At 37.3% G+C, this 26,935-nt stretch overlaps 6 protein-coding genes across 10 annotated transcripts; 2 read left to right on the top strand and 4 right to left on the bottom strand.

Moving 5' to 3' along the window:
- Positions 1–89: 89 nt before the first annotated feature.
- LOC108824093 (uncharacterized) lies at positions 90–4,244 on the bottom strand. Of its 5 annotated transcripts, none has more exons than XM_018597440.2 (10): positions 3,884–4,244; positions 2,811–2,877; positions 2,342–2,422; positions 2,142–2,255; positions 1,276–2,057; positions 1,082–1,181; positions 947–1,006; positions 775–861; positions 562–687; positions 90–475 (listed from the first exon to the last, which is right to left on the bottom strand). In XM_018597440.2, exons 1-10 carry the CDS (start codon positions 3,892–3,894, stop codon positions 173–175), a joined length of 1,731 nt encoding a protein of 576 aa, XP_018452942.1. In that variant the 5' UTR covers positions 3,895–4,244; the 3' UTR covers positions 90–172. The 5 variants fall into 5 exon arrangements, with proteins under 5 accessions (XP_018452942.1, XP_056851418.1, XP_018452941.1 ...); XM_056995438.1 differs by lacking the exon at positions 3,884–4,244 and adding an exon at positions 3,218–3,495 and having other exon boundaries at positions 1,091–1,181; XM_018597439.2 differs by lacking the exon at positions 3,884–4,244 and adding an exon at positions 3,218–3,492.
- Positions 4,245–5,345: 1,101 nt separating this feature from the next.
- On the top strand, positions 5,346–8,688 carry LOC108825430 (protein DA1-related 6). Its single transcript, XM_056995034.1, has 12 exons — positions 5,346–5,407; positions 5,630–5,746; positions 5,965–6,013; positions 6,106–6,572; positions 6,671–6,806; positions 6,923–6,994; positions 7,078–7,176; positions 7,260–7,472; positions 7,543–7,605; positions 7,700–7,824; positions 7,913–7,971; positions 8,087–8,688. Exons 1-12 carry the CDS (start codon positions 5,346–5,348, stop codon positions 8,395–8,397), a joined length of 1,773 nt encoding a protein of 590 aa, XP_056851014.1. The 3' UTR covers positions 8,398–8,688.
- Positions 8,689–10,817: 2,129 nt separating this feature from the next.
- On the top strand, positions 10,818–14,982 carry LOC108827862 (protein DA1-related 3). Its single transcript, XM_056994313.1, is given in 11 exon segments — positions 10,818–11,090; positions 11,205–11,327; positions 11,329–11,373; positions 12,710–12,936; positions 13,038–13,164; positions 13,270–13,347; positions 13,488–13,604; positions 13,693–13,905; positions 13,992–14,054; positions 14,153–14,327; positions 14,450–14,982. Coding segments are annotated over 11 exon segments (1,569 nt in total). The 5' UTR covers positions 10,818–11,033; the 3' UTR covers positions 14,794–14,982.
- A 71-nt stretch (positions 14,983–15,053) lies between these two features.
- On the bottom strand, positions 15,054–16,323 carry LOC108825431 (calcium uniporter protein 3, mitochondrial). Its single transcript, XM_018598722.2, has 2 exons — positions 15,733–16,323; positions 15,054–15,631 (listed from the first exon to the last, which is right to left on the bottom strand). Exons 1-2 carry the CDS (start codon positions 16,252–16,254, stop codon positions 15,194–15,196), a joined length of 960 nt encoding a protein of 319 aa, XP_018454224.1. The 5' UTR covers positions 16,255–16,323; the 3' UTR covers positions 15,054–15,193.
- Positions 16,324–17,715: 1,392 nt separating this feature from the next.
- On the bottom strand, positions 17,716–19,908 carry LOC108827789 (UPF0496 protein At5g66675). The gene is made up of 3 exons (XM_018601272.2): positions 19,457–19,908; positions 18,026–19,294; positions 17,716–17,928 (listed from the first exon to the last, which is right to left on the bottom strand). Exons 2-3 carry the CDS (start codon positions 19,243–19,245, stop codon positions 17,907–17,909), a joined length of 1,242 nt encoding a protein of 413 aa, XP_018456774.1. The 5' UTR covers positions 19,246–19,294; positions 19,457–19,908; the 3' UTR covers positions 17,716–17,906.
- Positions 19,909–20,056: 148 nt separating this feature from the next.
- On the bottom strand, positions 20,057–23,127 carry LOC108827787 (dolichyl-diphosphooligosaccharide--protein glycosyltransferase 48 kDa subunit). Its single transcript, XM_018601269.2, has 13 exons — positions 22,774–23,127; positions 22,551–22,687; positions 22,322–22,441; positions 22,163–22,216; positions 21,911–22,024; positions 21,681–21,736; positions 21,556–21,597; positions 21,333–21,408; positions 21,132–21,203; positions 20,892–21,017; positions 20,672–20,776; positions 20,510–20,593; positions 20,057–20,414 (listed from the first exon to the last, which is right to left on the bottom strand). The coding sequence occupies exons 1-13, from the start codon at positions 23,045–23,047 to the stop codon at positions 20,367–20,369; spliced, it is 1,308 nt and encodes a 435-aa protein (XP_018456771.1). The 5' UTR covers positions 23,048–23,127; the 3' UTR covers positions 20,057–20,366.
- Positions 23,128–26,935: the final 3,808 nt, after the last annotated feature.

The raw sequence follows: 26,935 nt of genomic DNA, 5'->3' as shown, positions 1-26,935 counted from the left end.
TTGCATGATCAACTCATGTGCAAGCTCTGAAATACAATGGGGATATTTTTTAATGACAAGTAACTGTCAAGGGACAAGATCCACTCATCAAGACAAAACACAACACACTATTATAATTAGAAAATGGGGACGATCTTTTTATATACACACATTATATGAAAGAATAAATTTTTCATTTGGCAGCTTCTCTAAGAATAAGATATCTGAATGTAAAGCTGTGTGGGATCCAATCAATGGCCTTGCGTGATTTACTACCTGATTGACATCTCTTTAAACATGTTCTTGAAGATTCCGGTATACATCGGGTAACCATCTCCATCAAACCCGCCGGACATAAACCGGACTCTTTTGTAAAACTCTCCACCAGCTTTGGCAGCTGGACTTTTTGATTGCGTAGGCTTAAGTTCATTCTTATGTAGTCTTCTTTAGATGTTTCTAGTTCTTGCTGGATTCTCTTTGGTGTATATACACGAACCTGTTTGAAACAACCAAGCAGAGACTTGAGCTTTTAATTGGCATTAAAGGGTTTCACAGACTCTCTTAAAGTGATCAAAAAAATACCGGGGGATCGGAGTGGCTGCCAGAAGCAAGAGCAAAATGTAGGAGAGGTTCGGAATGATCGATTGCGTAAGCTAATCTTTCATCTCCTGCTTTGAACTTCTTTGAAGCAAATAGCAGTCTAAGCCACTATTAGAGAGAGAAATGAAAAGAATAAGCTGAAATTTTCGTTTTGTGATTTTGAAGAGAACGTTCATGATTACTCATCTAAGTTACCTGTCTAGGATGAGACCTTTTGCATCCTAGAATTGAGCTTTGTATTGCTTCCGCGCTAACTGTGTGTCCACCAACGTTATAGGCTGCCTGGAAAATGCCCAACAAAAACGTCAAATCCTGAGAGAAAGGATGGTTGATGGGTCTTTTTCTCTGTGCAAGAGATGTTGGTTACCTTGAGTAGCAGTAGGACTCTCTTCACATTGTTCTGTGGAATCCCATAAGCTAAGAAGGCCTAATTAAGAGAATGAAACAAATTGCAGTAAGAGTCTAATAGACGCCGGAAAGCCGAGATTGAAGAGAGTTTTACATGCATTACAAGTGCATTATGCACATTTATCCAGAATGCCAGCTTCTCTTCATGTTTCAACTTACTTGGATTGACTTCCTCTAACCTACTAATAAGCGACCTGTGAGAATTAAAATAGCAATTTCAAGATCCACATACAATTAAATTAAATTCTACACTCATCAGTAGTATGTCAAAATCTAAAAGCGACTAACTTGAAGTTTTGCAGAAGATGTTCGACCTCACTGGCCTTTTTGGCATCTCTGTAAATGCAAAGCACTTCAACCATGCTCTTGTATGCTCCACTAAAGCTCTTCTCTCCTTCTACACGGAAAGAGTTATCGAAAGAGGAACTGCTGTTTCCCAATCCAGGGCTCCATGATGCACTCGATGATGAAGAGGAGTTTGTAGATGATGAAAGTCGTCGATGTAGTATAGAAGGAGGCTCTGAAAGCTTGCAGTATATTTCTGACATACACTTGACCATTCCTTCAGACAACTTGTTGGGCGTCTCTGGAACATGATCCGAGATTCGGGTGCCAAGATGTTCAGCTAGACTGATTACATTTTCTTCATTGTGCAGATACAGCGGTTGGGAGTGGCATGAGCGGATGGCCTTACTCCAAGAATCTTCTGTAGAAGAAGCTTTCTTCGACTCAAATGCTGAACGCTGGGAGTGGCTACGGTGAAAACTGGACTCCAGTTGGTCTCTGCCACCTGCAGGAATTTCGGTTTCCTTTGGTTGATTTTGATCATCATCATCAAGCAGAGGATATGATTTCGATGGGGTGGCGGTATCATCTTCTTCAGAGAAGTCTAGACGCCTTGTAGAGGTTGCAACAGGAGGAGACTTTGGCTTCTTTTTCTTCTCTGAATTTGGGGACACAGAAGAGATTTGCTGGTCAAAGGCTTTTCGATATAATGAAAGAAGATACTGTTCCAAATGTATAACTTCCATCTCCAGAACCGCAATGTCTTTGATCAAATCAATAGCTGGCTGAAGAAGAAGAACGTTTAGATGCACAGAGCTCGTTTCTGCAAAGATATAATAATATAGTTTTGGGAAATGCAAGTGACTGACCTTGGGCATGGAAATGTCGTTTGCTTCAGTCAGCATGTACGAAGAACCTAAAGCCTTCTCCAATGTACAACGAACCTTAAACTGATCTTGCAGTCTTGTCTCGAGCTGATCAATCTGTGATTCCAATAACAGGAATAAGGTAACTGAGCCTAATCCATAGAACAAGGACATGAACCAAGTAAAAAAACGGTACACATTACCTCTTGCTTCAATGATGTTTCGGTGAGTGAATGATACTGATTATGCTTGGCTCTAGTTGATTCATTTGAACGATCCATGTCCTAAACCAAGTCGAACACAATCCATAAACAATAGCCTTTTGTAAAAAGATAAAAGAACTTCTTTATTAGAGAGATTAGTTTCTATAAAGTTAATACCAGAAAGGGAATTCCTCCAAAAGACAAGTAAGAAGGATACAAAGAAGAATAGCGAAACAAATGTGTAAAGGCAGAGGCTTTCACAAAAAGATGCAAAAGGGTAAAAGCAGCTTGGTGGGAAAGAGAGAGAGAGAAAGATACTTATTAGTCAAAGAAACATGAAGATAAATCCAAGAAGGCAAGAATCATGTCTCAGCTTCTTAGGCTGTTCTTTACCAAATACCAATACACTTTATCACAACTTTTTACATGTTCAAGAAAAAAAAAGGCAAAGAAAGATGATCCTACTCACCAGTTTGATGCGTTGAGAGGCTTCAAAAGAAGTATTGGAAGGATTATCGCCCTCTGAAAAGCTGGCACTGTGCATAAAGAACAACTAATAAGAATCAATGGAAACGACACGAACAAAGATATTCAAGAGATTTTATTTTATCTTTTTGGAAACATATTGCATGAAAAGCAAGACTGAAATAACATAGTTTTTACGCTTTTATCACCACATAAGCACTTAACAAGAAAGTCTGTTAGATCATTTTGTACAAGAATAAACTTAAAAACATTAAGTGTTCATCCACTACTACACTAGCAAACTTTTGAAGCTATCATTGTCTAGTTCAGGACCACAAAAACTATAATTTAAGCAATGGAAAACAGAGGATCTGAGAGATTTTCCAAACATCAATGGTGAATCTTTTTCACCTGTAAGGTGACATGGGAAGTATAAAATTTGCGAAACTTGTACTATCTTTTCAGCAAAAGGGAACAAAATAAGCATGGTGGGTTTCAATTTAGGAAGAAAAGTTGGGTATAGCTCATGTTTCACGGAAATGGTGATGAGAAGGAGAGTCGACTCGTGTCAAAAAAAAAGCCAAGCCAAACCACTCACTCACCAGTGTGTACAAAGACCCTACGAGTCGTTTAATTTTCAACTAAATCGGCAAAGAAAAAAGAGAGAGACAGAGGGCTATAGGTGTACATAGATACAAGTCAAAAAAGACAAAAGTGACAAAAAAGTGTTGTGGCCTTTAAAAGATAAAGTTACAGAGCCTATTTGTATAGATTAGCTGATTGTTCTATTCAATATCCATGAATCTTAACCACTAAATAAGATGGATGATTAATAGTAATAATGAAAAGAAAAATGAATATTTGAGTGAGTTTATATTAGATATCTTGGGGGCAAACAAGTCGGAGTTGTTGACCGTCAGTCCCTCCACACCTTCTTTCATTGATCACATGGCCCCAATTGGCAAGAAAATATATATTCTTTGTGACTAATATTATTCTCTATTCATATTGGTTTGACTTATGGGAGGGAGAAACTTGAAATGGAAACAGAGTATCAAGTCAAAGAAGAAAATTTACCAGATGGGCATAATAATGTAGAAGATGGGAACAGTGAGACATTTCAACGAACACTTGATCTGCAATATATAGTTTTTGTGTTCCTACTTGTGACTTGTCTAATAACTTCTTTCCGTTTGTCAAGGAATCGCTCGCACGAGAGAAAGGGGCTTTGCACATTTTAAAACGTGAACGCATGCATATAAAGGCCCTTCTTTAATGGGCCTTTTGGATCTTAATAGCCTTTGATAACAACATGATCAATGTTCCTGAACGGCACCATCTTCTTCTCTTCAGAAATGCCATCCGACATTGTATACACTGACTCTGAGCGTCATACATCCCACACATTAAGAAAAAAGACCGTGGTTGCACAATTTTGTAATGACCAACATCGCGTTTCCCGAAATTCGTATACCTTCCTAGATACAATAATTAAAAAATGGCGCGCCATGACAAACAAAATCATGTAGTGTTTTTTAATTTTTTTTTTTGAAATTTCTTTTTCCTTTTTTTAATCTTATGAAAGGTTACCGAATGATATAACGAAGGTGGAGAAAGAGACTGCTGATGATGACATTCCTGTTCTTATCCGGCGATCTGGCTTTATATATTGACTAATGACAACTTAACCAGCACATGTCTCTTCGTATCCTTTTTCATTTCTTTTTTAAACTGAAACAAAACTCGATATTATTATTAATTTTTAGCTCGATATTATACATATATCGTACATAATAGAAGAATCAGACATGGAAGCAAGAGAACAAGAGCATGAGACAAGACTTGAGAGAATTGCCAAGTGAGAGACACTCGTCTTCTAAAACTTGATCATCATCTTCTTGTTATTGACCCACTTGCTCTGTTTCTTGGGAGACAAGTCTGCTTCACCCTCGTAACTACTTTTGAATGTGTAGCTTCTGAGATATTTCTCACTGTTGGAACTGTAAACCTCTGGGCTTACGAACCTAGCTAGCGTAATCTCCTGGTGTCATGACTGCGTTATGAACATCTTTGATCATCATTTGTTGTAATGTATTAGTGTCCTCTAAAGAAGCCAGCTTGCACCTATATATGAAGGCCTGCTGAAAAAGAAATGATTATAAACTGTCCTTTGGAGATCTATTTAGTCACTGATTATTAATACGACTTTTGTAGTTGGTACACAACGACTGAGGATAACTGTTTTAAATTCCATTTATTTATTTTTCTACATAAAAATAATTTACACGTGGAGCTGGATGAAGTGCGAAACAAGAGAGAGACGTCACTCGCCAAGTCGTCATCGGGTGACGTCGACACAGGCTTGTATTTTTTTGATGTGGCATATGGGCCGAAGCCCATTTTATTTTCGATTAAAATTAACCTCGAGGGAATTTTGTATCCAAAACGCCAGCGTTTGTGGAGGGAGGGAAACCCATATGATTGAATCAATCGTCTGGTAAAAAGGTTAAACATTAACGAAAATGCCATTGAGGGTGAAATGTCTGGAAACTATGGTGAAAGATCGGAGAAGAAAAGGAAAGAGCTTTTTGATTTGGGGCAGTAACAAACGAAACACACAAAAGTCCATGGCAACGGGTTTAGGGTTGGGGGTAAGTATTTTTATGGACTTGGTTTTTGTAATTATTTAGATGCCAACTTGATCTCTAGTTTACATTCATAGAAGTCGTTGGTTGGTTGGGTTAATTAAAAGAGAATCTCAGTCGTTATCAAAATTGAGAAAATTTAGCAAAAACCCATGTGAGCTTTTTCTGTCTTTATTAGAGACTCTCAGCATATTCCACTAGCAGCTCAAGTGCCGTGCTCTGTTTCTCTGATTTTGTCTTTAAATTCGTCTCATTTTGGGATCACTTTCTGTTTCAGACCAAGCTTGTACCTCAGGTACCAGCCATTACTAAGGCATATTCTATTTTCTTTCTTCTGTTTCTGACTAACCAAGCTGTTTTTTTTTGGTGAACTTTTGTTTCCTAATGATGCTGTAGACTTTCTGTTTATTTGATTTAATACCTGGTTAAATGAAATGGTGACAAATAAATACTGTAATTAATATTGATCTTTGTTCCTCATGTTTTGTCTCATTGATGAAAAATTGGTTGCAGGCCGTCAGATCGGATGGGGTGCTTCGGCTCCAAATCCTCCACTTCTGAGGTTATATATATCATTTATCTTTACTTGTCCTAGCCAAGTTTTGCTTTTCACTTTTTTTTTTTTTGACGTACTTGTGATATACCTCCTTGCAGCAGGATCCTTTTGAAGCTGAAACTGATATCGTCAGACAAGTGTCATCGTATGATGCTCACGTTCAAGAAGAAGAAGATGAGCAGGTTGCTTTGGCCATTCAACAATCTCAACAAGAGGCAGAGGAAAGAAGGCGGCGCACCAGAGACTTAGAAGAGAAGCATGCACAGGAAAGAGGAGAAACCCAAAATTATGACAACTCTTCTTCTTCTTTGAAATACAAACAAGATGGACAGGCTTCTGAGGAGAAAGACAAAAGAAAACAGTTTGAAGAACACGTGAAGCAGGATGAACAACTTCCTCCTCCTCCTCCTCCTCCACTTGAAGAAGAACATAACAACATTTCCTCTAGAGCTGCCTTGGATGATGAGCAGCGGATTAGCAGGGAGAGTTTGAAGGATAAGGGTCAAACAAAGCCATCTGAAGATGACGACAATGGAAAGCTCGTTGAGGCGATTCCTCCTCCTCGGTAAGAAGCGTATTTTATTTTATATATGACTCTCTATTGCTATTTTAATTTAAAAAAAAAAAATAATGTGTTGACGCTGAATGTTACACTTGTTTAAGCATGTGTGGTGGTTGCCACTTTGAGATTGAAGACGGAGGATCTAGTGTGGATGTCAATGGTGTTCCTTGGCATCCTAAATGTTTCTCTTGTGGTGCTTGCCACAACCCAATTGCTATCCACGACGTTCATAACCATGTAACGCCCAAAAAAAAAAAAAAAACCTACTCCCCCTTTTGAAATTGCTTTGAATCTTACTCATTTGACTTGTTCATTTCGTAAACACTTAAATTCTTGATAACAAACAACATCAGGTTTCAAACTTAAGAGGCAAGTTTCACGAGGCCTGCTATGTACGGTACTGCTATGTCTGCAAAGAGAAGAAGGTGGTGTATTTTTTTTTTTTTGATTCTCTGCTGTATTTTTTTTTTCTTCCAGTGAGCTGTAAAATGTAACTGAATCCTTTCAGATGAAAGAATACCACCAGCATCACTTCTGGAGGGAGAAGTACTGCCCTGCTCATGACTCTGATGGAACTCCCAAGTGTTGCAGTTGCGAGAGGCTAGAGGTGAGTTTTACCCTTTCAAAAAGAGAATGAGATGATGACAAGTCAAAGGAAATGACTTCTTTTTTTTCTTTTTTTGGTTGCAGCCTAGGGGAACGGGTTTCGTAATGCATGATGATGGAAGGTGGCTATGTCTAGAATGTATGGAATCAGCGGTTATGGATACTTACGAGGCCCATAATCTGCACTTGGAGATCCGTGAATTCTTCCATGGCTTAAACATGGAGATTGAGAAAGAGTTTCCTCTTCTTTTGGTTGAGAAACAAGCGCTGTATAAAGCTGAGGAGGAAGAGAAGATTGTCAGTACCATTTCCCTACTCATCATTTTCTCTTCTCTTTTTGTTTACTCACACGTTTCAATACAAGCAGGAGGATCAGCATGGTGTGGTAACCAGAGGTATTTGCCTGTCTGAAGTGCAAACTGTCACAAGTGTAAGTAAAACTCTCTGTTTTTATACGAGCTTTAGAGTCTGAAACACACAAGATTTTGGACTTAAAACTCTCTGTTTTTTCCACACATGTACAGGTGTCAAAAGGGCCAAAGAGGGGAGGGCTTAACAAGAAGCAGCTAGAAGGCAAGGTCACGGAATCTCAACAGGTTGACAGTGGATGTCCGGTCACTGCAATTCTCATCTTATATGGACTTCCTAGGTGACATCACTTTTTTAACCCTGCATGTGTATATTTGCTCAGTTTCTCTCCCGATAGGACTAAATCAAAGCTCTCTTTTCAAACATAGGTTACTAACCGGATCTCTCATGGCTCACGAGATGATGCATGCTTATCTTAGACTCAATAGTATGTATCTATTATTGGTCTTAAGTAAAAGACTCTATTTGTGTTTTTTTTTTTGTTCACAAGGATCGACATAAGAGAGTGTGTGTGTGTGTCTGTTTTTGGGTTCTGGTTACAGAATATAATAATTTGAACAAGGTTCTGGAAGAAGGACTATGCCAAGTGCTAGGGCACATGTGGTTGGAGACTCAGAGATACGCCCCTATTGATGTTTCTGCGGCTTCTTCTTCTTCTTCTTCTTCATCAAATGCGGCAAAGAAAGGTGAGTGGTCTGAACTCGAGAAGAAGCTGGTGGACTTTTACAAGAATGAGATAGAGACAGCTGAGTCAGAAGTCTATGGTGAAGGGTTCAGGATAGCTAACAATATGGTGACAAATTCCAGCCTCCATGAAACCCTCAAAGAGATTATTCTTCGCGGCCGGGGTTGAAGAAGATGAAGAAGAAGACCATCTCAGATTCAATGTTTTTGAATCAGTTCATGTACGTACGAAATATATATATGATTGTACACTTATGCACGTTTTGGCTTTTTTCCTTTTTTGGTGTGTCTTCTTTTCGTCATTGTCTTCTTTTGTGTGTAAAACTGTTTTTCTTCTTGATTTGCCGGTATAGTTGGAGCTGTTCCTCCGAACCACTAGTTCCCATTCCCCGTAGGCTTTTTTTTTTCTTCTTGAAACTGATTGTCACTGTGACTACTGAGTAGAGATGTTTTCTCTGTCCTTGTGCAACTCTGTTATGCCAATTAACTAGGTAATTATCCACCAACTTAGTCTTTGTGGTGCAGCCATGAAGATCTTAGAGATATTTCCTCTGATGAGGATCACGCGGACTCTGAAGCATTATACGAGATATGCAATCTAAGTTCCACATTGGAGAATTAGAGAAGAAGTGTCTAATATATAAAGAGAAGTCCAACTCTAATTAGAGCGAGGCATTTTGGGATGGAAACCAAAATAAATCCATGCGGGCTTATTGTTAAGGCCCAAAGTGGACAATATCGTACTAAACGGATAATAAATAGAGTTGGACATGGGCTTTCACAATCCCAACAATTGGTATCAGAGCGGTTGACAAGAAATCTGCAAGAAGACCTAAATACCCTTCGAGAGAAGAATGGGTATATCCTATAAGTTAGGAATGATGAAAAGTGTATGTGGCAGAGATCGAGACAGAAGATCATGGAACCTGTGATGTTGGAGAACGAGGATCATCCTCAATTCGATGGAAAAAAGGACACGAGATGAATGTGATCCTTAGATTGAGGGAGAGAATAAGAGATGCAATCTAAGTCCCACATTTGAGAATTAGACAAGAAGTGTCTAATATATATAGAGAAGTTCAACTCTAATTAGAACGAAACCTTTTGGGATGAAAACCAAAAGAAATCCATGTGGGTTTATTGTTAAAGCCCAAAGTGGACAATATCGTACTAAACGGATAAATAGAGTTGGACATGGATTTTCACAATCCCACGTTATATGCATTAACATGGCTCCCGAGTCTACAATCTCTTGTTCAGACAACTTCCAAGTTCTGTTATGTTTGTCTTCAGTCTTTTTGTTGGCAATTGGAGCTGTTAGCTGTATTGGGTCCAGTGATCATTTAAGGCCCATTGCTTCTGTTGCTAACACTTCATGTATGGTCATGCAAATCAAAGCAAGAAAACGACCGTGCCTTTCAACTCTCAAGCGCTGCTCACTTTTTCAGTGCAACTCCAATGTTAGAGTTGTGAAGAGGAGTTCTCAAAAAATGAACATTAAATGTCAAAACATCAAAAACCTTCTAAACATCATGTAAACGGAGGAGTACTTACTATTACTAACAATAGTTGATTTCTCATTGACAGATATAGAGCCATTCATGTTCATCTATACATAGATTATATACCTTAATAAAAAAATAGAGAGAGTATATTAGGATATAAACAATCTTTAAATCAAATCATTTAATACCAAACCTAAATTCTAAATAGACCAGTGAACTCAACTAAAAAAATAGTCTGAAATAAATGATTAGAAAATAATAGATTTATTGTTTCGAAGGAACATTAGCCTAATAAAAACATTCATTACCAATTTAGCATATAAAAGATACGGGGCATCATCATCGTACATTACCAAAGTAGTTTTGGAGTTGGGATTAGGCCAAGCAACATTATCAACACGTCCTTCTTGCTCGTCCTTCACATTTACCAAGGAGGACCAAAGAGGACCAAGACAAAAAGTTCTTAAAAAGAGACGTCCCGGTGCTCGTCCTTCTTCTTCCTTCTTCTTTTTTATGTTTGGTTTGCTTTTTTTTATTTTAAAGACTATCAATAGGACTTTGATAATGATGCCCTAAAAGCATATCAAGTATCAACAGTTGACGATGGATGGCTAAAGTGATATGACAGGAGTCTACGTGTAATAAAAAAATAAATCTTATTGCTGTATTAATTATTTTTCTGTAAATAGTTGACAGTCGCTGTCATAGGATATTTAAAAATATAATGTAGAAATACCATTTTCATTATGAATGCATTATATACGTATTTAGAAGGAAAAAAACGAAAATATGGATATATATATATATATATATATATATATATTTGTTCTAACTGAAGAATACATTAAAACATCAAAAAAAAAGTTCTGCAAATCGACCTTTACATATTGAATTTTAATGTGTTTATAATGATATTCTATTTTATTTATCATCCAATCACATCAGACCATCTGAATTCTGAAGTATAATGCATTATTTGCAAACAAAGTGCAACTTTCTTTTAATTAATTAACAATTTATAGGATAGTTTTTATCTTTCCTTTTATATAATAAAACTTATTAAAAAAATAAAAGCTAGACCACTATTTCCCCTCATATCTGACTGTCTCTCACCATCGCTCCTCCCTCCTCTTGCGTTAAATTCAAAAGATGAATGCAAAATAAGTGACTCTCAAATATTCCTAGAAATTTCTGACAATTCCCATGAAGTTTCCAATTAAATGAAAGCAACGAGTTCCAAGGGGTTTTGTTCGTGCTCTTTTTTTCCTCTAGACGGTGGTGAAGAAGGGAGTTACAGAGTATGGGATGGTTCTCCTGCTTCTTCAGTCCATCTACTAAACAGGATGATCCATCTGAGGTTATCTTTTCTTTTCTTGAATTATTATTCAGAGAATTGTTTTCGTATATTATAAGTTTTCTGAGATGAGAATCGTGGTTCTTCTTTTGCTTTGGTGATCTGAAAACTGTGCAGGATCATTATAAAACGGCCATCAAAATATCAAGGCATGAAAAAGAAGATGGCATCGTACGTCAGAAAAGAGAAAAAGATGAACAGGTTGCGATAGAGAGAGCAACGGAAGAAAGCTTGAAGCTGTTTTGAGAAAGAGGAGGAAAAGAGAAGATTAGATAAGTCAAAGGAGGTATCAGTAAAAGAAACAAAAGAAGTGTAAAAAATTCTCTCTAGAAAACCCTAGCCGCCAGGGGCTTCCTCCCTTGGCCTCCTCCTCCTCTGCCATGGATTCCGGTCAGTTGATGGAGCCTGACCCTCCAGAACCTCCCGATCCACCTTCATCTCCCGTTAGAACCTCTAACAGATCGTTCTCTCCCGTCACAGCTCTCACCCTCTGCAAATCCTATCTCATCAATGGAGTTTCAAACTTGGACAGATCTATCTTTTCCAAGGGACTTTCCATCTCCTCATTCCATCTCTTCATTCCATCTTCTGCATCAGAATCATTCATGAGTCCAGATTTAAATATGAGGTTTTCTCAGATCTCAGTGTATTCTGCCTCTGGAGTTCTTTGGCTTTCCATCTCCTCTTTGATTTTGGTCCCACGAAGCTCTTCTACTTCAGTCCCGGTGGCTGGTTTGGGGTCTTCCAATGGCCTTAGTACTGCGGAATGCAGTCTCGTTTTATGGGTTTCGTCGTCTCCCGCAGTCACTATATGTTTTATCTCACAGCTTGTCAATCTGGTTGTAGATTCATGTACGGGTTGCTCGACCTCATGCTTCATTCATCTTCCAACAATCCAGGTTGTATCTCTGAGATTTTCAAACTTATTCACTGGTGTTGTGTTGATTGTTTTGGAGTGTTCTCGTGGACTCTCTCCTGGGCCGTCTCTAACCATGGTGTGGCCATTTACTGCAGTATGCAGTCTCGTTACTGCTTTATGCAGTTCTGCCTTCGTTATATTGAAATACTTTTGTATTCTGTTGTGGCAGTATGATGGAGTTATGTCGGACATTTCAATTCCTTGGGTCTTGCTTGTCGACATTTACTGTTTGTTTTCCTCCTCTATGGAGTGTGTTCTCCTTCCAATTTCATTATCTACTTTAAGTGGTTTTGTTTCAGGAAGTAAAACGTTTAAGATTATAGATACTTCAGACATTGAAGTTCTAATCAAAGGCTCATCAAAATGGTGTTCAATCGCCTATGTGTGTGTAGCCATTTCAAGGATTGTCAATTGTGCACTTGCTGCTGTTTCAATCTCAGGAATTATATCACTAAATGTGGTCTTTAATTCTCAAAGTTTACTTTCACTTTGCAGCTTGGTTGTTGAGACTAGAGGACCTCTCCACGCCATTAGTTGTTTCAGTGTTTTGTATGCTTCTATCCTTCTTTGCTTCATTGTACTTGTTATTTGTTTGGCCAGGATGGCTTTGTTATCATGTCTTGTAAACACTTTCTCCTTAAATGGAGAGTAAGAATCTATAAAATTGAGGTTTGTCCAAAAAAAAAAAGATAAGTCAAAGGAGGAAGGCAAAAGAGAGAAAGTGGATGATGATGATGATCAAGTGGATACTGAACAGATTGAGATGAATATAGCAACGGAAGAAAGCTTGAAGCTGTTTCAGAAAGAGGAGGAAAAGAGAAGATTAGAAAAGTCAAAGGAGGAAGGCAAAAGAAAACAAGTGGGGGAGGAGGAGGAGGATGATAAGGGACAATTTAAGCATTCCAAAGACAAACAAGTTGCTCCTCCTAGGTAATCCTTATGTGCATCTTGTGAAATTGAGTATTTCTTTTGGCTCTTTGCAATTTTCTATCTCAAAATCTTGAAATATGTTTTTTTTTTTTACTTTTTAGTTGTAGCATATGCAATGGTTGCAAATCTGAGATCAAAGATGGACTATCTGTCAAAGCCTTTGGTGATCTTTGGCATCCTCGTTGTCTATGTTGCCTTCATTGTCACAAACCAATTGCCCTGGGCGAGGTTTCAATAATCACAATAATACCAGTTAGATATATATATTGATTGCTGCTTTAATATTAGGTACTCCTTATAATTGACATTTGTGTATATAACTGCACTCCTTAGATTGCAAGAAAAGCAATATTCCACAGATCTTGCTATAAGGAGCACCGTCATCCCACCTGCTGTGTCTGCCAAAAGAAGGTCTATAAATTTCTCACTAGCTATGTTGTCTTATGTAATGAAAGTACACTTTGTAGTAAAGTGAAAAATATTGGTCTGTTTATGACTTTTGGATATAACATGTTAACTGTACAGATATATATATTGTTATATTCTTTTAGATTCCCCCAACAGAGGACGGTATAAAGTACAACGAGCATCCGTTCTGGAAGGAGAAATACTGTCCTTGTCATGATAGTGATGGAACTGCCAAGTGTTGCAGCTGTGAAAGATTAGAGGTACTATTTATAACTGAGGTTTTGTTATAAACAAAGAAGGTTATAGTCTTGGTCCTTTTTGGCATTTTCTTTCTATGTTGTTTTGTAGCCTAGAGGAACAAATTTTGTGATGCTTGGTGATGATCGGTGGCTATGTCTACAATGTATGGGATCTTCGGTCATGGATACTTATGAATGCCATGATTTGCATTTGGAAATCCGTGACTTCTTCGATGGCTTGTTCTTGCCAGTTGATAAAGAGTTTCCACTTCTTCTTGTTGAGAAACAAGCTCTGAATAAAGCTGAGCAAGAAGAGAAGATTGTGAGTAGATAACACCATCCCTTTACTTCTTCTTTTTTAACTTCTTTCATCACATTCTTATCTCATATGTTTTCACCAAAAAACAGGACTATCATCATGCAGTGGTAACAAGAGGTATTTGCTTGTCCGAAGAGCAAAATGTCACAAGTGTAAGACATTTCAAGTCTTTTTACTATAGAGATTCTATCTCATTCCAAAATATATATGGAGTTGTTGAGATTCACTCTGCTTCCACATATAACAACAGGTAAAAGAAAGACCAAAGATGGGACCAAACAACAAGCTAATCGACATAGTTACAGAGACTCAAATGGTGAGCGGATGCGAGGTCACTGCAATTCTCATTATATACGGACTTCCTAGGTTACTCACAGGATATATCTTGGCTCACGAGATGATGCATGCTTACCTTAGACTCAACGGTAATTCAGTTTGTAATTAACCACTGATTCATTATCATCACCATTCACCAAGAAACATGCATGGAGCTAGAGACCTCCCAAGTCACAAATAAAAGTACTTTTTGGTTTTTGATATATCACAGGTTATAAGAATCTTAAGTTAGAGCTTGAAGAAGGATTATGTCAAGTGTTAGGCCTCAGGTGGTTGGAGTCTCATACATTTGCCTCTACTGATGCTGCTGCGGCTTCTTCTTCCTCCAACACCCCTCCAGCTGCCAGCACGTCAAAGAAACTTGACGACTGGTCTGATTTTGAGAAGAAGCTCGCCGAGTTTTGCATTCATCAGATCAAAGAAGATGATTCACCGGTCTACGGTCTGGGATTTCAACAGGTCCACGAGATTTTGGTCTCAAATCACTACAACCTTAAGGATACTCTGAAAGACATTGTCAACGCTTCAAAGAGTGTACCAGTTTCAAAGTTTTGAGTCACCCCATATGTTATACGTATACCAATAATATACATAAACACGTATACATACATGATATATGCATGCATACAGACGCACAGCACAAGTTGAGGGACTGCTTTCTACTTTTGTGGTATTGCTATTTATTTATGTTTTTAACATTTTTTCTTCTTTGTTTCCGGTAAAAGTCTGAAACTTTGAACTGTCTTGCGTGTTGCAAATGTCTTTTTCAATACAGTTTTCTAGAGATTAAGTAGGGAAAGTTTTCATTAGGTAAAAGATCCTTATAAAGTTTATTTTAATCTCAATAAAACTTCATTAGGTAAAAGATCCTTATAAAGTTTATTTTAATCTCAATAAAACCTTTAGACGTTAATACATTTCGTTTCGTATCTGAATAATAAAAAAAGAAATAAGATCAAGAAGGGGCAGCTGAACTAGTCAACTCTGGACGATGTATCTTTTGAAGCTTGGTAAACCGGTCAATATCGAAACCAAGCGATTTAATCAACTGTTTCTGCTTCTTCTCGAACCGGCTTTTGAAAAACCCTCCGAAGGTAGGTTCCTTTGAGGTCCGGAGGAAGAAGGCGTAACCACCCATGAAATAAGCCGTACTTACGTAATAGCATATGGGCTCCATCACGTCCCAAGACAGTTCCCAAAACGTCAACCTAAAACACCCAATCGTTGGGGCTATAACAAGCCCTAATCCTGTATATAATTCTCTCTTTGCCATATTTTCGGCTCTTTTGTCGATATCTGATTTAATAACCTCAAGTTGCTCAAACTCTTGTTTTGTCGCGGCGTCGCGAGTGGGTTCGTGTGTCGGAATCAGACCAGCCACAGCGTTTGTTAACTGTAATAATCATACATGTTAAGGAAAAAAAAAGACATTAGATTTTAGTCTTTAGTCAACGTAATAAATCTGTGTAATGCATGCATGCAAAAACAAATTACCTCTTCCGGTTTAAGGCAGACGAAATTCCCCAAAACGATGACGTCTCCGCCTTCCTCGAGCATATTCGCGACCCGGTTACCTTGTTCAGGATCCGAATTGTTTTCTCCGCAAACCCGAACAAACTCCGAATAGGAAATCCAGTTTTCCCCTATCTCTCTCAGCCTCGTTTTCACCATCTCCATTTCCGCTGCCCTCATCAGCTTCTTCACGTCTTCCATCGTAACCGCCTGGATAGTTCCCGGAGACGTAGTATTCTCCGGCGTCGGTGGCGGTAACATCTCGTCGAGGCGAATCCGATTGTTCGACAAACTCAGCTCCTTGAGTTTTTCCATCAGAGTACCTCCTTTTGGAGATATCTCCGGCCAGAAAAGTGCCCTCTTGTGAATAAATCTCCGGCGTATTCCAGAATCTCCGACGACCGGATTAATGCCGGATTTGGTGGGAGGACGCACTCGGGTAACCCGGGAATAGGTTTTGGAAATGTTGAAGAAATTTCGGACTAGAGTTTTCTTCGACGCCATCGTCGTTCTCTAATAGAAAAAGAAAAAACGTTTGATTTTTGGGAGAGACAGAACATAGAACAGGTTTTGTATTTTGGTCTGAGATTAAAACTCAAGACTTCAGCTTCCTTTTATAGTATTGGCGTAGGACGCAAGAAGCTCCAAATATACAGCATCTTATCACAATATATTCGCACACGACAATTACACATAGGCGTTGCTTATCTATTTCTCTTCTTATTATAAACTAATTTAAAAGTTAGTTATGATACAGCTCATTCTTTAATTACTGTATCTATATAATTTTAACGAGGCTAATATAAACATGTGGATAGTTGACAAAACAAAACGAAGAGATGGAACCATCAAATATATTTATTATTGCAATCATGCATTTTGTTTATACACTTGGTAAACAGACATGTCTTATAAAAAGAAAACTGTATAAACCATTGACCAAAGAAAAATTTAATTCGAATTCTTAAAACATGTACAATACTAATGATAAGATATGGTTATACTGCATATCAACTCCAAATTAAAAACAATCCACGCTTTTGGCGAGTTTGAGTAAATTAATTGAGCAGCTTCTGGCATCTGAGAATGATAATAGATTGAGATTAGATAGTCATGTCACGGGAATAGCATCATCGGTCAGCTAATGCTAATGATGATACAGGCAGTAAGCTAAGCTTCTATAGTAATATTATTATGTGTACATACATTTCTTCTATGTCAATACAAGATACACTTTCCTTGAATCCTTATATGGTATCAGATCCAGGATATTTCCTGCCAATACTAATGGTAAGATATGCATTTTTGGAGAAATACGAGAAGTCGTTACTAAATCATCTAGTTAAAACCCTTCTGATTATATGAAATCGTCAACACTCTATGACGAGTTTTCATTTTTTTAAACGTATATTATCTTATGGAATGCGGCGTCCATAACACGTAGATATAGATAAATGCAAGCATCATCTCTGTATTTATTTGTCATTTAAAATAAAAAAAATACCAGTACTTGGATTATGAAGACACGAGAGACCGAATCCTAACGTGATAAATGTATATATTGTTGCAGTTATCACCAATCTATAGAAAAAAAACTTGGTGGAAAAATGTGATATATGCATGTCTAAGAGTAACAATGTGTTGTTGCAGTTTCACCCAGCCTACTTCGACTCTTGTATATATCTCCGTATTATTAACTTTCGCTCCACTCTTCCAAGATAAAACCATTTCTCTCTGTCTATTCACAGCCTTTTCGTACTGCTTTCCCCTCATCTCGCTAAACCACAATTTGATCTTGCAATCAACTACTTTATTAGATTTGCTATTGCTTAAAGTTAAAACTGATATTATCTTGATAATCAGCCAACATAAATCAAGTTTCAGGTCAGCAGAAGAAGATTTATGACTTAATGGTGTACTGCATTTAATGTGTATATACATTCTTCCCACAACTCAAAGGTATCATCAAAAATGGACTGTGAATATTATTTCCAATTGTGTGTTTACATTAAGCTGTGAAGCCACCTGCTAAACAGATACAGATGTATACAAGAGCTTACACACAGCTACATACAACATAAATCAGCTATATGTGTGACGACATACCACATAACCTCTTCCCAAAACCACCGGTTTATTTATACAGTCTATCTCTCTCACAATGTGATAGCCTCAATCCTGAGCAAAAGAAACTCAAATAAGTGAGCCAAAAAAAAGATATAAACTTCACTCACACAAGCAATTATAAAAGAAATGTCTGGGGGGAGAGACTTACAAGTTGCCTTGCTCTGAGTCTGAACTAGTTGGGAAACTTAGAATATGTCTCAAAACAATAGTTCTCGCCAACGTAATATCTTTGCTACACTTAGCCGCGTTTTCACCCACTTCCTCTATCCTCTCCGTGAATACATCGAACCTCCTGCTGATCTCTTCCATCGCAAGCCTCACAGCCACCTCTTCTTCCTCCTCCTTGATCGCAAAATCAACTCTCTGCATCATCGACTCCATCTCAATCTTCAGCTTATCCACATGGACTCTGATGTTCTCCATGTCTTTCATCGTGATATAAGCACCAACCTTCATCGACAGAACAACATCTTTCTGTCTTCTCACAGCCGTTTCGTACTTCTTCCATAGATGACTACACCACTTCCCTACAGAGCCTATCGGAACCGCCAACGCAGCCGCGACCGCGGTCACGACCGGCGGTGCGGCTATAGCGGCTGCGACCACGGAGAAGATCAAAACAGAGACAAACGCAGTCACGAAGACCACATTCGATATCTTCTTCCAGTGCTTAATGTTCTTGAGCTTCTTGTCGAGCTTCCTCTTCTGCTTGTGGAGTATCTCGAGAAGCATGACCTGCTGCTCGTAAACGGACTCGAAGAGCATGAAGAAGTCTCCATCAAAGGGATCACCAGAAGCTTTGAACTTGTTGAGCTCTTCCAGAGTCTTGGCGTACTTGTTAGGACCACCAGGCTCAGCAGATGTTTTAGACTCCATCTCGAACTGCTTAACAGCAAACTGAATGATCATTTGGCCAATCCTGGCTCGTTTGACGCAGTTGTCGACAGCATTGCAGAAGTCAAGGGTCTTGATGCTGCTGTCGAAGTAGGCGTTGACCAGACAGGTCAAGTCTTTGTTGTCCCACACATCTTCTCTGCTTTCGATGATGAACCTGACGACTTCTTGGTTCATTTCGAGGAGACAACCGGAGACTTCTATGAGGGCTTCGAAGGAAAGAGAGCGAGATTCGGCTCCCGAGGCGAGGGAGTGGATGACTCTGTTGGTGCGTTGATGGAGAGAGGAGTCGAAGGATTGTAAATCTGGGTCTTCTTTGCAGGCTGAATTGTAAGAAGTGAGATCGGCTGAGTATAAGGAACCCATGTCTGTTCGGATCTGTTGTAGAGGTGGTTGTGTACTGGTGGTTCTGTTCCTGCTGCTGGAGTTTGATTTGTCTTCTTCCATTTTTTTGGAGAATAATCCAAGAAACATGGAGAAAAGACGACTCAAAGGTTTTGACTTTTAGATGGAAGCACAGGATCTACAACCACAAGGTGTTTGAGCAGAAGCTTCCCACAAAAGGAAAATACTGGAATCTAATAATTGTGTACTTGATCTAAGAAAAAATATTGAATTGACCTTAAGGAAGCAGAGAGAGAGAGAGAGATTGAAGACAAGAGGCTAGTAAGTAACTAATAGGTACCTTACACTCTCTGTGGATCTGGAAGAGATAAGAATGAGTACAACTCTTCAGAGTTACAGAAAGAGAGTGGTGAAGGAGAGCGATTGAAGAAGAGAGGAGAGAAACAGCTGAGTTGCTTCGTCTGTCTCTCTTCTTTGACTTGTCTTCTTCTCTTTTGATTTTTTTCCCATTGGTCGCTAGTTTGACTGCTTCCGCACACTTTATTTTATTTTATTATTATAAGTCCAACACTTTATTCTATTTTAATCATGCTCCTCTCACTACTAAACTACTAGTCTTAGATTAACAGTTTGACAAAAAAAAAGATTAACAGTTTAAAACCCGAATCTTTCGTATATGCACAATGCATCTTCTACTATCTTTCTATCTCACACATGCACCCAATAGTTTCCATTATTTACTCAAGCACATATGAATAGTGTCTGCTTATTACATGTACATCATTGACTTTCACTTATTTTGGTGCCTTCTAGTACTTTGGATTGTATTACAACTGTAGCTACGACTTTTGACTACTAATAAAAGTGGTTGATTTTTCTTATTTACACATCTACCAGATGATTTGGTATTAATCACATAACTTAATGTAATTAACACATATACCTAGGAGGATATTTTATTTCTTCCCTGAAGTTTTATTAACAACCAGACTAGTCCCATTATAGGTCTTAAATGGTGACTATTGCACCTAGGACACACAGTGTCAGTACATATATATTTTAACTAAGAAGGTGTAAGCTTACGTTCACATAAAATATCTGGGGAACCCCAAAAAAAAAGGTTGCAAGTGTTTTAAAGCTTGTTGGCCAAAAAAAACTAATGGTATCAAGATTCAAATGTATTTTTTTCTCGTCTAAATATGAAGGTCTAGCTTACTTTAGGCGACTCGATAACCATTTAGGAGATTTTTCTACTTATGGTAGAGGTAGACGAAGCTGAAGACAAAGAAACCAGCCATCTGCATTGAAGAACCAAAAGATTATGTGTTAGCTCCTTTATCAGTTGTGTGTGGAAAAGAAAAAAAAAAGAGAAGAGGGAAGTATGGGGGTTTACAGTGGTAAAGCAGGCTCCATAATAAGGATACGCAGTTGGAATAAATCTCTCATACTCATTATGTCTGTAAGGCCTCACAGGAATCTGCATATGTTGCCGCAATTTTATTTTTTACTCTTTTGTCTAGAAAGTTAGCAAAACTCTAGAAAAATAGTAACTCACCTGCTTTGAAAGAGATAATGTAGTGTAGCCTAGCTTTTCATATTCAACCTTAAACTGGAATACACCATATACATCAGGCACCTTGAAAGATGTATGAAACATACCCTGCAAAGTAGGCACCACCAAGCAGGCTGAGTTATAACTTCTAAAGCAGAACGAAACTTATATCCTAAAAAAATTCAAGAGAAGACTCTGTTTTGGAGCTAGGAAATTAAGTCACCTTCTTGTCTGTTGACAAGGTTTTCAACACATATGGGCTCATCATGTAAAACTGAACCTGCACATCATCAGCTACATATGGTTCCCAGCTCTTCCCTGACCACTCTAGTATCTCCACCGAAAATTCCTGCCATAAATTATGCCACATTATAAGCTTGCCGAAGATTTCCACTAAGTTAACAGACGATTATCACTTAAGGACAGGAAACTTTTGAAGAGCCAGAAGATGCAGAAACCATACCAGGTCATCCTTTATCCTATATATTGCTGGCTCATCTGTTTCTCCGACCCTATGGTGTACAAGACTACCAGCCTGGACATAAAAGATATGTGAGGAACGAACCCTTGCAGGTTAAAGCGGTGCTAATTAAACAAATAATCTCTAGCCACAAAGGTTTAGAGGAGAGAGAGCAAAACAAGTGAAAAAAGTATCTGCATATACCTTCAGGTGGCCTCTTTCGTGGAAGACCCATTTGCTTACTTCAGTCACAAACTGTTCGTTTCCAGATTTTTCATATCTGGGAATTGTTTACACACGATTATTTAATGTTCTTTCAAAACGAAATGCGACATCTATTATTGACAAAACAAAACTCCTCAAATCTTTGTAGCTAAGATCGTGAACAAAAAATTTCACTTGAAGAAACATGCGTTTGTCGACTTACTTGTTCGGACTCCCAGCTTTCTGGACACCAGATCTGAACAACCTGCCGTATGCAAACAAATTCTCAGAATTAGAAACAACCATATTCATGAATAGCTGGAGATACACCATTACAATTCTACTCACCTATCGCTAAACAACTGCAAAGAGCCCGAGATCACAACCCTAGCATTGTTCCTGGCCTGCAGTTTCGAAATATACATCAAAAACTGTAAGCTAAATGCACTGAATGAAAATAACTTTCACAAGTGTAAAGCTGAGTACAGCAAAGAACATGATCGTTCAGACTTGACAGGAACATTGAATAACACCAAAAGGGTGCATATACAGTATCTGGTCACAGGAGAGAGACAAACCTGCATGACCGACACTAGCGAAATTGCAGACCCAGTGAGCTGGGGAGGACTCGACAACTTAGAGCTCGGGTTAGCAGAATAAGCTGATGGAGAAGCAGAAAGAACTTTCAAAACCTAGCAATGTAGTACGAGGCATGAACTTGAAAAAGTCAATACTAACATAAAAGCATAGTACTTTACATAAAGACACGTTAATATTATACTTATCGACATCAACTCAATGCAAAGAAAGACTTATGTTCTTCGACTCACCAGATTGTTGGTAGGGTTCAATGAATGCGCAACACCTCTGAAGAGCACGGGAGCCTATAAACCAAACACATAATTAAGATTTTTCATATATTATCCACACAAGATAATTATGAGTATTAGTCACATACATAACTACTCCTAGAAAGGAGGGAAAGTTACCTCAATCTTGGTTTTTCCTAAAATGACATCGGACTTGACTAAATCATCGGCAGCAATCAAGGTGTGGTCGCCGTCAGAGACGGAGAAGCTCGAATGATCAATAACCATAGCCGAAGAATCCTAAAGAGACAAACAAACAAACAAACAGCTAAATAAATCAAAAATCCTATCTCGCATTTTGTTCCAATAAAGAAGAGAAGATAAGTCTCCACATTAATGAGAAACGAACCTCATCGAAATCAACACCACATTCTAAAGCAATCCCCCGAATCAGATCAGATGCAGAAGTATCTGCCGATAAGATCAAGTCACGACCCGAATCTACGAAATCAGCCACGGATTTCGAATCCAATGAACCTCCAAATCCTATACAAAAGCAAATGTCCAGATCGATTCCCATATATACAAAAATAAATAGCGATCAGATAACTCAGAGATTTTGAAGATCTTACGCTCTGTGGAGGGGGCGAAGATGATGAGCCCATCGTACAAGTACTGGCCGTATCGTTGAAGCGCGAGCTTCGAATCATCTGCTAATTTGAAATCGAGATCGAATCCACGGGATTTGAGAGTGTTGAAGAAGATAGAATGAGAGGATTTGAGTGACAGATCGTCGAGAAGAACCAGAACCCGCCGATCCGTCGGATTATCGACGGAGAACGAGAAGCTAAGCAACGGAAGAAGGAATAAGGAGATCAGCGCCGCGGATCTCGAAAGGTTCATCATATTTGCCTTTTAGGTTTTTTCACGGGTTTAGAGTGAGTGAGTGACCAAGGAAGTTGTAGAAGACGCTGAGCCATCGCCAACTAGCACAAGGCGTTGACGATCATGTGGTCTCAACACGGCACCGTTTCCGTATTGCTCGAAACATTAAACTGGGCCAATTCATAATTCTTTAAGAGGTCGTGAAGCTAAATGAGCCGAAATGATATTCTTATTGGGTCAGAATGAGCTGTACTGAGGTGGGACGGGCTTTTACTATGGCCAGACTATTCTTTAGTTTTAGCAAATTAAGATGAATTTACTCCTGAGATTCTTGAATTATCATCCACGAGCTATCTATTTCATTTTTTATTTATTTTGGAAACATATTAAAGTAAACTTTCTTATAAAACTAAAACGATGCAAAGCTTTTTTTTACATCGAAAGGTTATTTTATTACTCAAATTTGAGATAGTTTTTACAACCAGACCAAAATAGAATAACCAATAAAAAGTTATCTATAGAACAGAACAACCAAACGGTGCCGTCCTAGCTATGGAGTATGAAATTCGATTTTACGTTCGTGAAATATAAAAAATCTTGAAATCCGAAAAACATATCTTAAAAGTCTTTAACCTTTTTAATTTCGTCGCAAATCTTAGCCAATCATGAAGTTATTTAATTATGGCAGTTAAATCTTTTAACTTTGTAGTACTTTCCAAAGTTAAACAATGCAAAGCTTTAAAAGTTATGTATGACGGTTTAAAATAAATATTGTGTACGGGCCTATAAACAAAAGCCTAACGTAAAGTCTTGCATGACACTTGATACAAGCATTACACACAACGGATAATGAATTTTTTTTGGTCATAGACCAAAGCTGATGAAACATTCACCTTAGAATCTTTGAAATATTTGAAAAAAAAAATTAAGGATATAAACCCTCAAACTCATGAAAAAGAAAAATTCAAGTCTCTCAACTATTAAATTATTTACAACTCCAGAATCTCGGGCTGATCCTTGTCAAACTTCAATCTATAAATACGCGTTATAATTACTGGGAGAAAAAATAGTAAGCTATTATTGTGGCGGGTGATCAGATTGACTGGACAGCGTAGCATTTGTGACATATATTAGATCAACTGGACCGCCTTGTTGCAATTTTTTTAACTTGCGTAATGTTTGCTAACGACGGTGCACCAAAGATTCTAAATAGTAAGATCAATTATTCAACCCACGATAAAAGACGACAATAATATTTTAACAGAGAAACTAAGAGGACCATGTTTTATCAAATGCGAAGTCTGACCATTCTAGATAACAGGTCACTAATTTGACTTGGGTGTTATTTACGTAAGACGGGTATCCGCTTGTCCTCAATGCAAGCCTTGACTTTACCATTTTGCAAGTTATATATATTTTGTTTCGTTAGAGATCACAAGGATCGTATTATATGTAGTTACGGCATAAGAAGAAAGCAATAAGTTACAAATCAAACACTATTTATAGTAAGCGGTAACATTTAGCCCCCTATCCAATTTTTAATCACTGATATATATATTTGAATTTGATGATCTCATTTCTTATGAGCTACTTCATTAACCATTTTCCTTGGAGTCGCTCAGTTTCGAAACATTTGATTTATTGTCAAATGTCTTAATTTTCTAAGGAATATGGTTTCAAAACCTCACACTTGGATTATACATCCATGTGGCCAGATAACAATGATATCTAATTTCCATTCCGAACAATCAAATCTATCTACCACCGGTACATAGGTTTTTGGAGATTAGTCGGTTGAATTCGGTTTACCACCAGCTATTGCAGATCAAAACGAAAAATTCTAGAATGGCATTTGTCAGCAAAATATTATTCTTTTGGTGATGTCACGGGAATATATTACGTAGGCGACGGGATAGTAGGAGAAAAAAAAAACCAAGAAGTTTGTCACATAACTATATAACAAGCAGAAAATTTCAACAACAGTGGTCCAATGGTCCAATTATAAATTACTGTTAACTAGTGAATTTCTCTAACCGCCATAATGCAGTGTACTTTGAAGTTTGAATGAACATGTTTTGTGGCATCCACAGGTCACCCTCCACTGGATAATTTTGACATTTTTATGGAGTGATCTTGAATATTCGAAACCTGTCATATGATACATGTTTGTCTGTCAACGTAAAACTTAAATGAATGGTAACGACTCTGTACAATAGCAAGTCAAAAATATACAATTTAATGAATAAAAAATTATATTCATACCAAAATGTATATACCTTTATGGTTTCAAAATTAGATTCAAAACTAAAAAAAATATACTAAACCTAAATTATATTCGAACTTAAATTATGTAAGTAGGTTATTCTGCTAAGAAGCGGAAATGGATGATACATGGTTCTATAAGAATTGCTTCCTGCAAATTTAGGTAATCTCTATTAAGTTTTTATTTGGAGATCTAAGTTTAAAACAAAATGGCAGTACGCGGACAAATCTAAATCTTGTATATATTAATATTTGTCTATTTAAAATTCTTAAATTTTGATGTTAAATCTCAATATACTCGTTGAGATTATGGTCTTTAATTCTTTATCAGTATGTCTCCGATTTGAAACTCCCTTTACTACTGTATATAAATCTTTTTGATTTATCATATTTGGATAAATAAACGCCTGTTTTGATACAATGTTTACCTTTCTGGATTTTCAAACTAAAACAACTTATTAGCAATTGGATTGCTAATTTTTTTTATATGTTTATGGTGGTCCCTTTAAATTTCAATTTCATCGTGAAATCATGTTTTCTTGTTTTTTTTTGTTTTTTTTTCAATGTTTTTTATACAGTGTGGTTATAACTGGAATATTAAGAATATCATGAATAAAAATGAAATTAAATAGAACGTAGAGAAACGGAATAGAAGTAAAAAGTATTTATTAGTTAACTATTAAAAATTAGGCATTCTACCAGTGTTTTAAAAACCGGATCGGACCGGCCGGTCGAACCGGTTCGGCCGTGACTCGCTGAAGAAGCCGAGTCCGGTTCGGTTTAAAACCCGGATTTGATAAAAACCAGTAAAACTAGCTGAAACCCGGTAAAACCGGTAACCCGGTTTAGTTTTAAACCCCGGTTCTTAAAAATTAACATATAATTAAGTGTTTTTAATTATTACCAGCTAAAATTTAATATTTTATAATTAGTGTTCAACTATCACTATTTAATTTATTTTTTATTTTTCTAAGAAGAAAATGTGAAAAAATATATTTTTTGATTCTCATATACTATTTTTATTTTACTATATTCTTAAAATTTGAAATGTTAGTTGTAAAAATAAATAAATCTGATTTTTCTTAGCTGTAAATCATTTGTTTTTTTTTTTTAGTTTACATAGTAATTAGATTTATGTTTTGTTGTTTATTTTGAATTAATAAAAAAAGAATAGAGAAAGTATTATATGTAGAAGTAAAGTTTATATAGTATAAATATATAATTATATATATAAATAAAAAACCTGCTTCGACCAGTTAAACCGGTCTAACCAGTCAACCAGTAGCTTCACCGAGTCGGTGTCCGGTCCGGTTTTCAAAACATTACATTCTACTCATTGCACTTTCTATTCCTTAAAATTTACGTTTGCTGAATGTTTTTACAAAACAGAAAAATGTTCTTTTTCCTTTCACTCCAAAATATTTTTGGGAATGCTTTATGAATGATATTTCATTGTAACTGGTGTACTTTTAATTTATGGAATCAAATGGAATGACTGATTCCATACATTCCTATTCCATTTTTTGTTCATCCAGTTACTATATATATTTTCCTGGGTAAAAATGTTAGGATTATATTCATGTTTTTTTCTTTACAAGTAGAAATATGTATGCACATTACTAGTCAATGTTAATCACTAATATATCT

This window comes from Raphanus sativus, chromosome 9 (assembly GCF_000801105.2).
Source record: "Raphanus sativus cultivar WK10039 chromosome 9, ASM80110v3, whole genome shotgun sequence".
Lineage (NCBI taxonomy): Eukaryota > Viridiplantae > Streptophyta > Magnoliopsida > Brassicales > Brassicaceae > Raphanus > Raphanus sativus.
Note: the sequence above shows the minus strand (reverse complement) of the source record. Positions and strands in the feature narration are given on the sequence as shown.

Excerpts from the sequence above, each read along its gene's own strand:
- LOC108824093 (XM_018597439.2), bottom strand. Across the intron at positions 2,256-2,341 it reads AAACATCATTGAAGCAAGAG|ATTGATCAGCTCGAGACAAG; the intron begins GTAATGTGTACC and ends TTGGAATCACAG. Across the intron at positions 476-561 it reads GCAGCCACTCCGATCCCCCG|GTTCGTGTATATACACCAAA; the intron begins GTATTTTTTTGA and ends TGTTTCAAACAG.
- LOC108825430 (XM_056995034.1), top strand. The coding sequence starts at position 5,346 with ATGTCTGGAAACTATGGTGAAAGATCGGAGAAGAAAAGGAAAGAGCTT. Across the intron at positions 5,408-5,629 it reads GAGCTTTTTGATTTGGGGCA|AGACTCTCAGCATATTCCAC; the intron begins GTAACAAACGAA and ends TGTCTTTATTAG. Across the intron at positions 7,473-7,542 it reads CTGAGGAGGAAGAGAAGATT|GAGGATCAGCATGGTGTGGT; the intron begins GTCAGTACCATT and ends CAATACAAGCAG.
- LOC108825431 (XM_018598722.2), bottom strand. The coding sequence starts at position 16,254 with ATGGCGTCGAAGAAAACTCTAGTCCGAAATTTCTTCAACATTTCCAAA. Across the intron at positions 15,632-15,732 it reads TCTGCCTTAAACCGGAAGAG|TTAACAAACGCTGTGGCTGG; the intron begins GTAATTTGTTTT and ends TGATTATTACAG.
- LOC108827789 (XM_018601272.2), bottom strand. The coding sequence starts at position 19,245 with ATGTTTCTTGGATTATTCTCCAAAAAAATGGAAGAAGACAAATCAAAC. Across the intron at positions 17,929-18,025 it reads GACTCAGAGCAAGGCAACTT|GATTGAGGCTATCACATTGT; the intron begins GTAAGTCTCTCC and ends TCTTTTGCTCAG.
- LOC108827787 (XM_018601269.2), bottom strand. The coding sequence starts at position 23,047 with ATGATGAACCTTTCGAGATCCGCGGCGCTGATCTCCTTATTCCTTCTT. Across the intron at positions 22,688-22,773 it reads CTTCGCCCCCTCCACAGAGC|GATTTGGAGGTTCATTGGAT; the intron begins GTAAGATCTTCA and ends GCTTTTGTATAG. Across the intron at positions 21,204-21,332 it reads ACGAAAGAGGCCACCTGAAG|GCTGGTAGTCTTGTACACCA; the intron begins GTATATGCAGAT and ends TTTTATGTCCAG.